We start from the raw sequence: 17,193 nt of genomic DNA, 5'->3' as shown, positions 1-17,193 counted from the left end.
ACTTTGTCTTCAAGAGCTAGCTGCAATTAATAATAATATTAATACATTTAATTTCAAGCGCTTTTTCAGGTGCTCAAAGACGCTTTACAGTGGTGATAAAACGAGATAAAATAGAATAAAAAATATTAAAACAGCAACACAACATAATTCACAAATTAAAAGCCAGTCTGAAGAGGTGTGTTTGGTCAGTGTTTTGAAAGTGGGGGGGGTCGGTGCAGTCTCTAATGTGTTGTGGAAGGGAGTTCCAGAGGGTGGGGGCAGCGATGGAGAAGGCTCTGTCCCCCCAGGTTCGGAGCTTGGTTCGTGTGGGGATAGAGAGGAGGTTCGCTTCTGATGAAAGAAGGCTGCGGGAAGGGGTGTAGTGGTGGATCAGGTCGGTGAGGTAGGGGGGGGCCTGGTTATTGAGAACTTTGTGTGTTAGCAGATGGATTTTGAAGTGTATTCGTTGACGGACAGGGAGCCAGTGCAGGTTTTGAAGGATGGGGGTGACGTGGTCTCTAGAGCGGGTGTGGGTGAGGAGGCGGGCAGCGCAGTTCTGGATGTATTGTAGTTTATTTAGAATTTTGGGTGATGACAGTTTTGGTTTAAAGGTGCACTTTATTTTATTTATGAAACATTTAGGATGTTTCGTCCTCATAAAAGTGTCATTAAGAGTGGAGAAGGTGAACCTGAATGCAGGAAGCTACGGGACTTTAATATATAACCATAAAATCACACAGGCAAGACAAAAACAAAGGATTAAACAAATACTGAGAGCCAACACTTAAATACAGACTAACCTGAAGAGAGGATGAGGTGCAGGTGGAGAGAAAGCTGAGGTGAGGTCAGGCAGAAGATTGGGAAAGGCAGGGGAACAATAACCAGGCTGATTGAGGGGAGGTGTGTTGATAGGGAAAGGAGGGGAAGGCATTTCAGGAAAACATGAACAAACAGAATACCAACACAGAAACAAAATATATCCAGTCTACAAAATGTCTGAGAGAAACTGGACACATAAACAATAACATGTTCACTTTGATTATTGATTTGTTAAAACGATTATCAAAATAAAAAATGTGTTTTCTTTGATTTACTAACCCCGACTTATCAACTACTTCCCTCAGCTCTACATGTACATTCCAGCTATACTGGCTTGAATCCACAACACTAGATATAAATCAGAAAGAGAAAGCAGCATGTCAAATTACCAACATTATTTTCAACGTGGCTCTTACTAATGAGCTGTTTTTCTTTTGGCCTTTTGACATTTGAACAAGTCTGTTTTGTTGGCTGTCTGAACTCGGATTGTCCTCCTGCAGTCTGACCGGCTAACCGTCCACTCGGCTGATTTATTGTATTATCTTTACACACAGAAAGCCGTAAATCAGCCTCTGGGCCGCCCTTAAAAAGACACAGTACTTTAATTAAAAGTGTTGAAAGAAAGTTGTCGCCACTAGAGTTAAATATATTGGAAGAAAAATGTTTGCTGTCTCTTCTTATTTTTTAAAGTCTGGTAAAAGTCACATGAAGTTAGCATATGTTACTTCTCTCTTTTGCACGGTTTAATTTAGCCTATGCAGAGGAATGGTGTGTTTTTGTGTGCTGAATCAAAGGCATTTAGAAACCCTCTGCCCCAGGACCAGATGGTGTCTCTTTAGGCCTTCTAATGAATATTGATATGAGGGGTCTTGGTTAAGAACAGGGGGGTGCACAGGCTGGTCCAGAGAAGCCCAAAATTGGCACTTAGTAAAGGTCTGCATTGAGGGGATTGGGTGTAGAAGGGATTTATTTAAAGGAAAAGTAGTATTTTGAATAGGGCTAAGATGTGCAGAAATTCAAATATATAACAATAGTTTTGACCAAATACCTTCAAATAATGATGATATTCTATGGTGGCCAAATTGCCATTTTTATAATTCATCACCATAAATGTGGATTTAATGACCAAGTGGCAAATATTGAAAATTACATATTTGTTTGTAATGCAGCCTTTAAATAAGGAAAAAACAGCAGTTGCTACTAATATTTAAAATTAATATGCAAAGACAATATCTAGTGTCATATCATGATAACAGTATAATATTAATATTGCCCTGGCATATATTAAAAGGCCACATCACTGTCAAACAGCAGCCATTTCCTCATGCACATAAGCTCCCTTATATTAGTAAACTGTCGTGCACAAATGAAAATGGATTAGGAGCTAAAGAGAAGTGCTGATGGAGGGGAAGTAAATATGTGGGTGTGAGGTGATGAGAGGGACAGGTTTAGTCTCTGACAGAGTAAATCCTCTGGCATGACTCCCATGTTGAAAGCTGCTCTCCTGAAGGTCTCAGATTATTCCAGCCCCAAACCGACTACAGGCTTCACCAACGCCAGGCTGTCGGATTATCTCATTTTTCTTTTATAAAGGAGGGTCAAATGTCTCCTGTTAAAGGAGACAATAAGGGAAGAATTAAAGAGCCTTTCCTCAGCTTTCTAATAATTCAATAACTATTATCATGGCTGCCATTTAGGTACTTCTGGGTAATTGTACTCCGTTAGGAAACTTCCTAAACCCAAAATACCCTAACTGAACAGAGATACAGGATCCAACAATTAAATATGAAGACAATCCCAACATTAAACACAGATTTGAATCCCATATGAAATGTAGATTTAAAGGTAGGATAGGTAAGAATGGAGAAACCTGCTCGAGTGGGCTAGAATTTGAAAATACACAACCGGAACAAATCTGCCCCTTCCTTCAGACTTCCTTACAGAGCCCCTCCTCCAACACACACGAACGTGCACATGACCAATGAGGGCACGAGATAAGTTTGTGCACAGAATGGAAGGCTGACAGGCAGGTAGGCCATCCAGTTACTTTAGCCGGGCCGGCTCAGATGATTGGTCGTGCGTTTTTTTAGCGCCACGGCTTCCACAGATCCATTTTTTTAATGTATTTATTGTCAAAGCATTTAATGTATTCATTGCTATCGGGATGTTAAGAGAGCATTCCATGAAATATAACAAAAAGTATTTCTGAAGTGAATTACCTACCCTACCTTTAAGGGCCTTGAATCTGTTGTTTTTAGTCATGTAAAGTTATGTTAAAAGTATGTCTTAAATATTTGTCGATGCATATTTGTGACAAATGTCAGCCTTAATCTGACAGTCATTTATTATCCTTCAAATCTGTATTGTAGGAGTTCCGTGTTGGTTTGGGTGTGAGGCGGGATGGTGGGAGTGTTGTGGATGAACGTGATAGTGTTCACCCTCCAGCTGGTCCTGTTGTAGGGGAATTGTTGTGGGAATAAACACCCATTCAGAGGACAAGTGCTGCTTCTATAGTGTGGAAGTAACCCTGCAACACAGCACTGGTTGTTTGTTTGGCACAGAATCAGCCTTTTTCCACACAAAAAAGTCTCCCCCCCCCCCCCCATAGCCGTGTTGTATTTCATACCCGCTGCAGTTTCTCAGGAAACATCAGTAGTCGCATAGAAACTCATCAACACACACACACACACACACACACACACACACACACACACACACACACACACGCACACGCACACGCACACACACAGCGCCACGAAAGCGGTGATGATGATGATCCGCGGCTGTGTCAGTTATTTATAACTTTAAACTTCTGTGGCTAAAAGCCAAAGGGGCAGACAGGAAGGGAACGGCAGAGATGTAAAGGAGGAGAGATTTGCAGAGACAGAGGGAGGAGAGAGGCCACTGGAGGAAGTGATGCAGGGACGAGGGTTAGACGTAGGCATGGAAATGCAGTTACTTTTAGCAGTAAGGACACAACCTCTGCTGTCACATGTAGCCCTGTAGCCGTGAGATAATGAGACGCAGCGTCAGACAGCTGAAGGCTTTCATTAGGGGAAAGGACAATGACAAATGGAGCTGTATAACCCTAAATAAATAACCAGCTTTTATTATAGCCACACTTGTAATTAATAACAATTAACACAATGAGGAAAGCCTTACTCTAAGTGCCTATAAATAACATTGTATGGCACAGGCTGAGGAATGCAGTATTTTAAAGTAACACATTTTTTAAATTATTATTTATTTTGTTATGTCTTGTTATGAGGGAATTGAGTCTGAGTCTCTAGCTTCTATGTATTCTAATGAAGAATATTTATATTGTTGTTGTTTTATACACAAACATTTGTAAAATGTTCAGGTTGTATCAGTAATTATTAGTAATATTTTACTTTCGTTTTAAAAAAACAAGAATGTAATGCATGCTCTCCGCCAAACTCTTCAAAAAACTTGTAAAATACTTTGATGTACAAGATATAAATAATTTAATATTAAAATACCGAACGGTAATCAAACAGTCGTTTCCAACCTGTGAGTCAGACTCCTTACGGGGTCTCAAGAGAAATCTGAAGCTTCACAAAATCCTAGTGATAGTTTTGTCCGATTTTTCTCAAATATTCCCTTTTGCCTTAGAAAGCTTTGTCTTTCAAGGCTCTTGGCTCGTGTGTGAGCATTCACAATCACACGTGTCCGTCTGTATTGAGCAAAGTGGGGGTCGATGCCTCCTGAAAGCCAAACTCTGACAGCCGTTTTGCTGCTGAGGGGGGGTTCTTAATTTGACAATAGAGAGGGAATTGCAATGGAGCGAGCCAGTGTGAGCGACAGAGCTAAAGAGAGAGGGAGGGAGGGGAGGAGGGGTATCAGACTCGGGGATAAGGCAGCTGGGACATGCTGCTTGGCTGGAAGCAGATTGTGAACTCGTCCTTCTCAAGTCCCTGCAGAGGAAGAGAGAGCTTGACAAGATTTTTATAATTGTTCCATCCTCCGAGCTCATTTGGATCTACTTTATTTTTCAGACAGAGAGAGGACTTGTTGGACTTTAATTAGCTTTCCCATATACTTTGATTTTGTGTCTGTTATGGCGCTGGTGTAGGCATGGTGGTGTCCTTGAGGAAGAGCCTCCACTCTCTGCTGTCTATCTTCAAGAAGAAGGGTGAGTGCTGACTCACGTGGAGGAATTTGGCAGGCTTCAGGCTGCTGACAGACACTTGTTTATACAACGTTAATACTCGGTTTCTGCAGTTGAGCTGACATTTTCCAATACGTTATATACCATTAAGCGGTCGTGTTGCACTGTGAATGTTATAAGGTGATGGATAAGTAAGATATTCTTATTGTAAAGGTTTTAATTTGCTGATTTTGTGCACAGCTTATTACCTCTCTGTCTCATGTATAGACACACTGGTAAGAACGCATTAGTATTAAAGGCAGTTCGGGGATCCTCTCTAATCAGATAAAAGGCTTAACTGACTTTTTTTTTCTTGATATCGTCTAAATTGACCCAAATCCTCTCTTAGGGGTCTTGTGGAATCTCATTAAGTGCTTTTCCAATTAATAACAACTAGCACCTTAAATGTGAGACTTATTCACTCAGAGGTGTCTCCGTTTCTTGTATTACATCAGAAAGTCCCAGGTTCACAATGACCTGAGATTTCCCACAGCCACACACAGGGGAGGGCATTGTGTCTGGGCCGCCTCACCTGTGTGAATTCATGAGGATAGGGGTGTGTGATACCTTATACACACACACACAGACACTATGTTACCGCACAGTGTTCCCTTAACAACTGAGACTGAGAGCCCCAGTGTTGAGAGTGACAAAGGGAGGGAAAGCGAACACCTCACTTTGACATTTGATTAGTTAATAACAGACAACATACAACTTGGATGTTGTCTGTTATTAACCAGAGCGATGGCTCGCCAAGTGTGAGGTCGATCAGATAAACGCTTTGTGATGAACTCTCAAGATAGACGTGCAGAGAAACAGAGACCACTTTTATTAAATGTATTCAGTTCAGATGCCCTCTGCAATGACATGGTAAATGCTTGACACATTTAAATGTTATAAGTGTTCATTACTGTGCATTGTCCCTGCCAAATAAACAATTAAATAAATAAATGGATTGCTTAAAATGCTGGTCTAGTCTTTGCAACCCACACACACATTCTTACACTGGTTCAAAACCTGCTCATCAGGAGCGATAAACATTGACTCCACTTACACACGATGGCTGTTCAATCAGGAGTAAAGTGGATTGTTGACTGCAGGGGCCATGGATCCAACCGCCAACTTCTTGACAAAATAAAACAATTTTATGTGATCACATCAAAAACAAATAATAATGCAACAGTATTGAAGACAAGGGAGTGCTTCCACTGCCTTAATCATCAAATATTATTGTTGTGTCCACATACTAAAGACAATAACATAAGTCTAGCCCTCTCGTGCACACTGTCTAAAGTATCACTGAACCTGCTAGCTTAGTACTTTATTTTCCCATTTTTTATTTGACATATTGTAAAGCCATCATTAAGGGAGAGCCTGGCTCATTTCCCTTGCAGGAGGTCACTTGGTAGGGGGTCCAGTGGCATCTGAACATGGGGACAATCCAGATTATCTAATCCCCCATGGACTAGCGAGGATAATGCAGAAGATTAACCCGTCAATAGTTCACTGTAGAGCCCAGTCTGGTTTGGACGTATGCCCACACTAACTGCTTGGCTGAGGAGTGCTCTACATCAAAGGTTCATAGAAACAAACATAACCAAGAGAAGTGGAGATGCAAAGGGTGGTTAAGATGTAAAGCTGATCATTTGGATATGTGTTGAATATGTTTGGATGTGGGTTGGTGTTTCTTTTCCCTAAGAGGATGAGAAAGTACCTCAAGAAAGATGTTTTAAATAGCTGTGTGGAATTTTAGTTTAAAATGGGCAAAATCGAAGATACACAGTAATAAGTGTGGTATCCATTCCTACGTATGGAGAACTCTCTAGGACACAACAGCAAACGTTTATTACCATATATAACCATATCACATGTTTCTTCGTCTCTCTTTTCCCTGTCCCTTTCCTCTTGACCCCAGCTGGCCCAAAGGGGAATGAAGAGCAGAAGAGGTTGACCGTCCACTACAGCACCTCCCAGCACTACCAGGAGAATGTGTTCATTGAGGGCAGCAGGCCACAGTACCTGGAGGATCTGCACACTGAGGCCCAGGAGGGGCTCAAGATACAACAGCAGGAAGGTCAGAGGCAGCACTAAAACATATGAGCTCACACTGTAGACACCAAATGGCATATTATTCACACACATGTACAGTAAAGTTGGAAAATATAAGAGATTTGTGTTTCTCAACGGTACTTTTCTATACGAAGGTCACTAGCTAGAGCTTCAAATGAACCACTTTCTGTATCTATGATTCCAACACTAATTGTAGATACTGTATATTCCTGATTCTATGGTTGGAAATGTAGTTATTGAGCTCCCTCGTTTGATTCTCCTCCTTTTTGTTCTAACAGAACACCCAAATGGACTCAACTTACCTGACAACGAGAGCATTGCTGTAAGTTACCCCCGAATGCTAAGTGTCATCTTTCCTTCACACAAAGAAAGTCAGCTAACTCACAACGGTGTGTGTGTGTGTGTGTGTGTGTGTGTGTGTGTGTGTGTGTGTGTGTGTGTGTGTGTGTGTGTGTGTGTGTGTGTGTGTGTGTGTGTGTGTGTGTGTGTGTGTGTGTGTGTGTGTGTGTGTGTGTGTGTGTGTGTGTGTGTGTGTGTGTGTGTCCTTCAGTCCACAGACACTCTGCGTCCGGAGCAGGATATCAGCTCCAAGGACGATGGTGGCTCTCCGGAGTCAAGGTCAACCACGGGGAGCACTGATACCACGGTAACCTCTGCTGTGTCCACCAGGCCTGTGCTCACTCGTCAAGGTAAACCACAGCTGTGTGTGTGCACGTGTGTGAGAAAGACACTCTGAGAGGAAGCATCCATATCTGGTTCATCTTAGTGAAATGAGAGCTAATCACAGTGCTTTTGCCTGTGAATGTTAGAGCTTTTGTTCGCGCGCGTCATAAGCGTGTACTTATTTAGCATGTGTGTCTTATTCCCAGCTGCTTGGTGCCTGTGCAGATATGATTTGAATTCAAAGGGAAAACAACTTCACACACACACAGCACATTTTCAGTAACTCAACAGTTCTAAGCATCTGAAGATAGCACTGCGGCTCCCACTGCATATCACAGCTAGAGCACAGTATGCCGTGTGATTGGTATTCTGGTCCATATTTTAAACTTAATTCAAATCCTCTGGAAAAGCCAGTCTTGTAATATTCTTCCCTAAGTTGTTATGCATTCTAATGCATTGCAGATGGATACCTGCTGGTTACTAAACACAATGAAACTCTGCCTACTAAATACAGACACACTGAGTCTCTAACTTCTGTTAATTCACGTCCTAAAACTATTCTTCTTGTGAAAGCTTTTTGTATTTAATTTTAATTTTATATTAACCTATTTATCTGAGCCCTTTCATTCATATTGTCTTACTTTCTCTATGCTCATGTCCTTTGACTTTGAACACATTTGCTATGCCTTGTTTGGTTTTGTTTGCATGTGTAGAGCAATTTGTAACACATTTTAAGAGAAGTGCTTATAAATAAATGTATTTATTAATGTATTATTCCTCCCATTATTTTCCCAACTTCTTCACCTGTTCCAGCTTTTTCAGTGCAAAAAATAATATAGTATTAAAACAATGTGATCTCTCTTTTAGGGTCAACATTCAAGCCTCTGAATCCAGTGAAAATACTAGATAAGAGCAGGAAGAGGGGCAGGAGGACCACCATCATGGGCATACCCAACCAGGTCCAGAAAGAGCTCGGTATGTCCACACATTCATCTTTGCTAAACTAGTAGACTTCAAATATCGTTGGTGGTGAACTTGTTATTGATGGTATTATACCCTCTTTTCCAGCATTGCACAGAAGCTTCCAGCAGCTTGTTTCTACCCCGAATCATGACGGAAATCTCAGTAACAGCCAATCAGGCGTAGTTATCATTCCTACAGTTGATGGAGGGACTCCAGAAGCAAAAAAGGAGGGAGCAAGAGTGCACCTTTCAGAGCTAGAGGTAAACAGTTCTCCAGAATCATTTCTTTTTACATGCATTAGTGGTTTTTGTGATTTTTTTCACATAAGAATGGTCCTCAATTCACTCCTAAACAGGCATCCAGAGATGAACAGCTGCTGAGGAAGCAACTCCAGGCAATGTACCAAGACGAGCAGCCTTTCAACCACCAGGGCCTTGGCTCCTATCTCTGCCCCAACTCATCCATGAGACCCAAGTCCCTTGCAGTACCTGGCATGACCACTTCCTCCTCCTTCTGTCCTTCAACGATGTTAAGCTTCCTCCAGGAACGCCAGGTAAAATGTAATTCAGTTAGCTCAGGATACTGCTTTGAATTCAATCTTCTGTATTTTAGCAAATCCTGAGTTGACCATTTAAGACAAATTCATTTTTCTGTGTTTTGTTTTTAGGGCCCAGTGATGTCCATGTCTCCCCAGGCCACCTACATGTCTACAATCATCCCTAATGCAGTCTTACCCAGCTCGATTGACGTCATAGAGATCGACCGCAGCAGTAGCCGGACGCGTGGCGGCAATGTAAACCATGGCAGTAGTGTCCGCACTGTAAGCAAGAGCAGTCTGGCATCAGGGGACTTATCAGTCAGCCCTTTTTTGTCCAGAAGATCCGATGGAGATGGTTCCCAGAGTGACAATTCCCAAAGCGAATCCACACTGATGCTAACATCTGCTTCGGGGTTGAACTGGAGCGAGACACAGTCTTCAAAGATTATTATTTCAAACTCTTCTCCAGGATCTTCTAAGGGTAGCACGCGTAGTAGTAACTCACACAGAGCTGGACCAAATGGGCGGGAGAGCCAGGCAGAGCAGTGTAATGGGGACCAAGACATTGACAGTCTGCGTAGTTCAGTTAGCATGATCAGCAGCTTCAGCAGTAAGAGAGAAAATGTTACAGGTCAAGAATCTGAGTCTGATGTTTCAGGGTCAGTGGCTGCTGGGGACGATGCAAAGACTAAACAGAATTGCACTCGCAGTCTGTCGGTTATGAAGACCAAGCAACCCCCGCCGCCTCCACGGAGAACAAACTCTCTGCATAGTAATAAGATCAAGAGTAACTCCAACGTTCTGGTGGAGATCAATGACTCTGATGGTGCAAACGCCACAGAAAACAGTATAGCACAAGATGAGAACAAATCAGTCAAGCTACAGAACTCCACTGGGTCAAGCTGTCTAGATGCTTCCTCCAGTCCTTTGAACCCAACACAGGCCTCTTCCACTGGACACAGCAGCTACTCCCCACAGAAAACTCCCTCAGACGAGGGGAAATTTGAACGCACCATGTCCCCTTCCAGCGGCTACTCCAGTCAGAGTGGCACTCCAACACTCACCCCAAAAGGGACCTCCCCAACCCCCCCTGACAAACAGAAGAAGAAACCTGTCAAACCGGAGAGATCGGTGTCTCGGGCCTCATCCTCAGCAGCTTCTCCTTGCTCCTCGCTTACCTCTCTATCTTCTGGTACATCTGAGCCTGTCAATCCAGATGTTTCTACATGTAGCTCCAGCCTGCCTTCACAGGGATCTCAACCCACTGTTGCAGCAGATGAACTCACTCCAAATAACATTTCTTCAACTTTTGCAGCTGAAGTCAGAGAACTGTTGAAAATCCCTCCACCTCCCAAAGTCAAAGCGCCATGTCCTCCTCCTCCAGAGACATGGGTTCACAACAACCGCACCTTTCAGTTACTGTTTGGGCCAAACCCTAATGTCAGCAAAGTAACCCAGAACCCAGCGCAGAAACAAGACAGCACAGTTAAACAAGCAGGAACCCAGACTGAAGACATCAAGGAGATACCAGATTCAGTTGAAAAACAATCAACTATATGCCAATCTGTCTTAGAAAGCCAAGTAAAGCCTGAGATGTTGTTAGAAACAAGTTCTGAAGGTCTTAACAAGGAGATGGAGAATAGGGAATGTCCAAATAACAAACAAGAGGAGATACTAGTAAGTTCAGATGTTCAAAAACAAGAGCAGAGTAGTAACCTTGTGGTGAAGGACCCTAAGAGTCCGAAGAAAGAGCCTCCTCCTGTCATGAAGAAACCAGTGACAGTACTGCACAAAGAGGAATTGGTGAAGAAAGAGAGTGTTGCGTCTTCAGCGGTTCATTTGCCTGTTGAGAACCATACGACCACGTCTCAGCACAGGGTTATAATTGTCGTTGATAAGAGTGACAACGAAATGGCCAAAAGTGAGGTTGCAACAGTAGAAGTCCCCAAAATCACTAAGGTCTCGCCACCTCCTTCTCCCCCCCCGGCATACCACCCCACACCTCCCCTGTCAAGAAAGACGCCTCCTTCATCAGTGTCTTCGCCACCAGACGACTTACAGAGGGTGCAGGAGGAGATCCACGTTGTGGAGTCTTGCTGGCCGCCCCCTCCACCTCCAATGGACGGAGACTCTGTGTTTGATGGAGGAGATGACGTTGACTTTCCACCACCTCCTCCGCCCTTGGTGACAGAAAGTCTAACAAATGTGATGGACAGTTGCGTCACAGATCTGGGTGAAACAAAAACACGGACAGAGGAGGATAAAGAGACTATTGATGATTCGAGTGAAGCCAACACATCTGCACATGGACAAATTGCAGACGTGCCCCCTGCTGTACCACAAACAGTAACGGACATCGAACCAGAGTTTGATTCAGAATCCAACATTGCAGAAGATACTATTTGCAGACCAGTGCAGAGTGTAGTATCTGTTTCAGACTGTGTCCAATCTCCACCAGTCGTGGCAACCCCTTTGGCATCCATTACAAAAGCAGATCATCCAATGTTGGAGTCTACTTTGGTTCCTCCAAGCAGTTCCCTGAAGCGAGACTCTCCAAAACTTGAAGATCAGTCTCCCAACGAGGCTCCCGTCAACGCCCAACTTCCAGTTATTGTCCCAGTGGCACCGCCTCTACCAGCAGAGAGTTTGACCCAAGGGGTTAACTTCAGACGGCAACCAGGCGTACCAAACCGAGACGCCAGAAGCAAGGAGCTCCTTTCCCGCCACAAAAGTGCACTCATTCCTAAAGAGGACGCTAACATACCTCTGGTGACCCCTTCCCTGCTTCAGATGGTTCGTCTCAGATCGGTCAACATGACTGAAGATGTGGTGAAAGCGGAGGGGGAGGACAAAACAACAAATCAGGGAGCTTCAGTTCAGGACAATTGCCCAGTCTCAGTCACAGGAGCTCAGAACATTCCACAGAAGCCCATCCGCAAGTCTTTGTCACTAAAATCCCCCCCTCAGTCAGTAAAGACATCCTCAGTCGCCCCTTCCATGCGCTTACAGGAAGCCATACGTATGAAAACGGCCGCCATGTCTTCAAGAGGTGGTCTCCCATCCCGACTGGGCGTTAGATCCACCTATAGCTCTCTCGGGGAACACGGCGCTCTGTCGTTGAAATCAGCCGAGGGATCTGAAATGCTCAAGACTCCAGCCTCCACCGCCAGCTTTATCTTTTCCAGGAGCACAAAGAAAGTTGTGATAGAGACTCCAGCTGCCTCCTCCCCTGAAGCTCAGGTGAGTCTGAAGCAGAGTTTGGCGGCCGAACTCATGCAGGTGTCTGACCAATCGAAGGCCACCGTTTATTCCAATGGCGGGGTGAAGTTGGATAGAGCTCCTCCACCGGTGGCAAAGAAACCAGCCTCTGGGAGCATCATCCCCCCACCCAGTGCACCTGCTGGTTCAGCGAAGACGGACTTCAGTGTTGAAGGGAACGGAGCGATAGGAGCAGTGCAACATACGAGTGGAGTAACGCATCCTGAGATGACAAGTAAGAGCAAATAAATTATCTGTTTCTGGGCATGAGATGAAAGGAAGATTTCGTACTCAAATACAATATTATCCCCGTAATCATCAAAATATGCTTAAAGGTGACATGTCATGCTTTTCCGGTTAGTACCCGTCCCCTTGTGTGTTATGAAGGTTTTTATGCATGTAAACGGTGTGCAGAGTCAAAACCCTCAAAGTACACCATGTAGGGGGTAAAACTCTAAAACAGAAAATACCTCCCCAAAACGCCTCGTTGGAGAAACGTCACTGTCCATTTGATTCTTCCGGGGACATCATGATGTCATGTCGTCCAGTGCATGCAGCTCTGCTGATCTCTCCTCCCTGGCTGCAGGCTGATAACAGACAGTTGGGATCGCGGCGAAATTCTCTCTGCAGACCCATTCTCACAGCGTTTATCAACCCTTTTCTTACTCAATATCAAGCCACACTTATTGTTTTTACTTCGGCTGTGACTTTGTGTGTGCTCAGGGTGAGTTTGGCTGTGTTTCGCTGTGTATCGCTAAACAAGGAAATCACACCTCCACGGAGCTTAGCGCGATTCACAACGTCCCGACCAATCAGAGCACACTGTGCTCAAAGGGAGGGGGGGGGGGGCAAGAGCTGCAACGAGCCGTTTAGTGGAGAGAGTGAATACACGTAGTTTACAGAGATGCTGTATGCGAAACCAATGTGAGTTTGGAAAATTGCACAGTATAAATCTATTCTAGTAGACCTCAACAATGGAATTATGATCAGTGGAAATGGCCATGACATGTGACCTTTAAAACCCTTACATTTTGCTAAGAAAGGACACGTATTTTTAAAGAGAAGAAAATACATATATATTCAGGTCTCTCTAAATAATTAAGCGATCAATACATTTAAAAATATAATTATAAAACATATGGGATTGTTTTGTGTTTGTTCTTTCTTACATAATTCCTATATTTATTTAAAAAATCTCTATTTTTTTATTTATTAACCATTATAGCAGGCTTGACAGCTTTCTCAAGTCACTCGTGAGGATATTTACGAGTATCGCAATAATGGGCATTCACCACAATCAACTTATTTGTTGTGTTTGTGTCCTGATCCGAGACAAAATCCTTCTTGCCCCATCCCTATTTGTTTCTATGGTTTTCTGTCATTTGCTAAGTCATGACATATAGCCTTCATCCGTGTGTTTGAGCAATGTGCTGCTGAGTGTGTTAACTCAAAACTGCTGACTCAGTACGAGCATCAATCAATAGCTACCTCTCGTCATGAAAACACAAAATGCTAATTCTAGCATTACCATGATCCTGAACGGCTAAGCAGTTCTTTATTGCCTGAAAGCGTTTTGTTGTTTTTGCTATGCATACCAACAAGAGAAACTGCAGACGCAAGCCCCATTTTAACACAAACACAATAGAAACACTGCTGGATTTTCCTTCAGCTTTTTCCCCAGTTAAGTCTGTAAACATGTGCTTCAATCAGCCTTAACCTGAAGCTTGTGATCCTGTCTCTGTGACTATATTACATACGGACAGAATACGCATTATGTGTGTTCCTGTAACTGTATTATGTCGATGCCATCATATCTTACCTCATCTTTTCTTCTCTTCAGCTACGAGAGTGACAGCGGACACAATTGAAACACTGTTTTGAAGACTTCAAGCGACTCACAGCAAGGACTGACATCACTGAAAGACTTCAACTCAACTAGAGTGTGTCTCCAAAAAGCCTTAGCCTGTAACGGCCTTCCTACATATTTATGCAAAAAAGAACATGTCGCTCCCAAATGTCTAATGATAGCTTTATTCTGGAGTATTTTTCTAAGCTATAGTTGATCTCTTATTGTCCCCTCAGGATGAAATGGTGTACATTGGCCTAACTGTAAATATCTAGCTTGTGTGAGATCGCCTCCCAGAGGTAGAGGTAGGTAGTGGAGCTCAGAGATGATAAAGCATTTCTGTACAGAGGTTTACTGTCTCTTAAGTCTTTTTTTGCTTGTTGTAATATAATACATAATTAGGCAGTGGTCAGAAGAAGCTGACGATGGCATCTGCTTTAGAATAAATGGACATTTATATCACCACGATCAGAGAAAAACTCATCGTTAAAGGTAGGGTAGGTAATTCACTACTTCAGAAACACTTTTTGTTATATGACATGGAATGCGCTTAACATCCCGATAGCAATGAATACATTAAATGCTTTGACAATAAATACATAAACAAATGTCATCTGTGGAAGCCGTGGCGCTGTAAAAAGCACGACCAGTTATTTTAGCCTACCTGCCTTCCATCTCGTACACAAACGTATCTCATTGGTCATGAGCGCGTTCGTGTGTGTTGGAGGAGGGGCTCTGTAAGGAAGTCTGAAGGAAGGGGCAGATTTTTTCGGCTGCATAGTTTCAAATTCTAGCCCACTCCAGCTGGTTTCTCCATTCTTACCTACCCTACCTTTAAATTCAGTTTTACTCCTGCTTTTTTTAACTTCGGATAGCTATATCTGAAAATGTATTAGAGAAAGATAAATGCTGCACAATAAAAAAAGTAAGATGATTGTCAACTGAGACACTTTTGTAAAGCTACAGATTATAAACCATTTAAAAAGCATCTGATTACAGCAGCTGTCTTTAGACGCTTCTACACAATCTGCACAATCTGTTCCTGGGTTTAGTAAAGGTCAATCCATTCTGAGAAACACGTCAGGACAACGGTAACACGAGCGTCCTATTTATTTGTGTGGTTCTTTCCACTTGTAGCACTGTCGGTCACCTTTTCCTACCAAATATGAAATATTTTAGTTTCATCTGACAAACCGCTCTTCGGGCTCTGGCTGTGATGTAGCCCGGGATGATTGATACACTGGAGTAGCTGAGTGTGAGGTCAGTGTTTTTATTAAATGTGCCGCATCTAAAACTGTGGCCCAAGCCTTTTTTAGTGTTAAATCCAGCTTATCACTATTTGCACAGAATGCTTTCCCCCAGCAAAATCATCAGAGTGAATTATACTGACTCTTCGTAAAGGGTCACCAATCTTGATGATTATAAAGAATTATGTACAGTTATTACTTCTATAAATAAAATGTAAGTGTATTAAAAATGCATCTCCCTGCTTTGTTTCTTTAATGTGTCTCTTATATCACAAGTATATTTCATTTCACACAATTCAGCCAGCGTTTATTCAATGTTAAAGATGATGCATCATTTAGTTATGACAGTTAATGAGCAGATATTGATTTCTGTACACTAGCCTCAATGCAACCGTTCTGTTTTATGTGACATTAGCCCTGACATTAACCATGAAGGCAATTTAAATCACGAAAAGCATTAAAATATTAAGTCCCTTTTCACCTGAGATCCTTATCAGCTACTTCCAGGAAACAGTTGTTTAATAAAAGGTACCCTTCATAATCTGAGTAGCTGTATGTCTCTTTTGCAGAAACTGTTTTTGTATATTTAAGTGTGTTAGGAACACCATACAACACCAGATAAAAACAGTAATGAAACACAGGATGATTAAGTGCATTTCTATTTAAAAAATGAAATGTTCTGATAAACTCAAAGCAAGGTAACAGGATTTGTCGAAGCTCGCCCGAAGAGACTTTTGGCATCGATGTCCAAGAAGACAAAAGAGATGAAGTTTGACCAATGTTGAAGTGGTGATTTGTTGAATCTTGTTTGTAAAGCAGCCGACAGGAGAAGCTTCAGAGGTGACTGTAAAGTTTCTAGCTGATGTTTCCTCCTTTGAGTGTTTTACATGTGATCTGTCCCAGTTTAGTCATCAGCTGGTTGTCTTTCCACTGAGCTACACACTCGTTGGATATCTTCAGATCAGCCTGGAGAGACAGACAAAATCATATATAAACAAATGACACATTTTATCCCAATAAGCCGTTTTACATCAAAGAAACCTCCTAAAACACATCGATCCAAATTGAATTGTTAACCCTTAGATGCATAAGTGGGTCTTTTTTGACCCGGTGAGGTGCTTTTCTTAGAGTATCTTTGTAATTAAATTTGTTTATCATTTCATATTCCAGCTATTACTCAAAAAACATGTTTTGGATATCAGGCCATTCAAATTTTAAATTTTAAGAAATTGTAGTTTTTGTATTACTACCCCAAGGTGGGTCAAAAATGACCCGCATGCATTTTCTATGGAATTACGTTTTTTTTTCCAAATGTAAAAGAAAATTCTAAAATTAAATATAAAATATTTCTAGTGTGAACCAAAATATAATACTAAATATTATACAAGTGATTTTTCTTAACCAAAATGACAAAAATGGCATAAAAACACATTATTCTAATACGGGTCCTTTTTGACCCACTTATGGGAGTGTAGGGTCCAGTCACTCGGGCATCTAAGGGTTAAAAGAAAACGAGTTGTGCTTGTCAAATCTGAGTGAGACCCACCTGTACTTTCTCCCACACTTTCTTCTTTGGGTTGAGTCTCTCGTCTGGTTTTCCCGTCTCGTATCCCTCAACGAAGACCCGGTCTCCAGGCGACGA

General features: G+C 42.4%; 2 protein-coding genes across 4 annotated transcripts in view; one reads left to right on the top strand and one right to left on the bottom strand.

Annotated features, from left to right (window-relative positions):
- The window catches only part of kiaa1522 (KIAA1522 ortholog), a 45,147-nt gene extending 29,362 nt beyond the window's left edge, over window positions 1-15,785 (top strand). For 2 of the 3 annotated variants that reach the window (XM_034235029.1, XM_034235030.1), the window contains 8 exons: window positions 6,882-7,040; window positions 7,315-7,358; window positions 7,587-7,725; window positions 8,567-8,674; window positions 8,768-8,922; window positions 9,018-9,215; window positions 9,330-12,693; window positions 14,299-15,785. In XM_034235029.1, coding sequence (XP_034090920.1) covers window positions 6,882-7,040; window positions 7,315-7,358; window positions 7,587-7,725; window positions 8,567-8,674; window positions 8,768-8,922; window positions 9,018-9,215; window positions 9,330-12,693; window positions 14,299-14,339 — 4,208 coding nt within the window. In that variant the 3' untranslated portion in view covers window positions 14,340-15,785. Of the gene's footprint in view, window positions 1-4,706; window positions 4,952-6,881; window positions 7,041-7,314; window positions 7,359-7,586; window positions 7,726-8,566; window positions 8,675-8,767; window positions 8,923-9,017; window positions 9,216-9,329; window positions 12,694-14,298 lie in introns of those variants that run through there. The other variant, XM_034235031.1, reaches the window with a different exon arrangement.
- Window positions 15,786-15,841: 56 nt separating this feature from the next.
- The window catches only part of yars1 (tyrosyl-tRNA synthetase 1), an 8,723-nt gene continuing 7,371 nt past the window's right edge, over window positions 15,842-17,193 (bottom strand). Inside the window, exons 13-14 of the mRNA XM_034235032.1 lie at window positions 17,098-17,193; window positions 15,842-16,517 (exon numbers count right to left, since the gene is read on the bottom strand). The exon at window positions 17,098-17,193 is cut by the window's right edge and continues 46 nt beyond it. Of these exons, the coding sequence (XP_034090923.1) occupies window positions 16,407-16,517; window positions 17,098-17,193 (207 nt within the window). The 3' untranslated portion in view covers window positions 15,842-16,406. The remainder of the gene's footprint in view (window positions 16,518-17,097) is intronic.

The sequence above is a fragment of the Gymnodraco acuticeps genome, unplaced genomic scaffold, assembly GCF_902827175.1.
Source record: "Gymnodraco acuticeps unplaced genomic scaffold, fGymAcu1.1, whole genome shotgun sequence".
NCBI classification, from domain to species: domain Eukaryota; kingdom Metazoa; phylum Chordata; class Actinopteri; order Perciformes; family Bathydraconidae; genus Gymnodraco; species Gymnodraco acuticeps.
The sequence above is the reverse complement of the archived record's forward strand: the minus strand, read 5'-3'. Positions and strand labels throughout refer to the sequence as shown.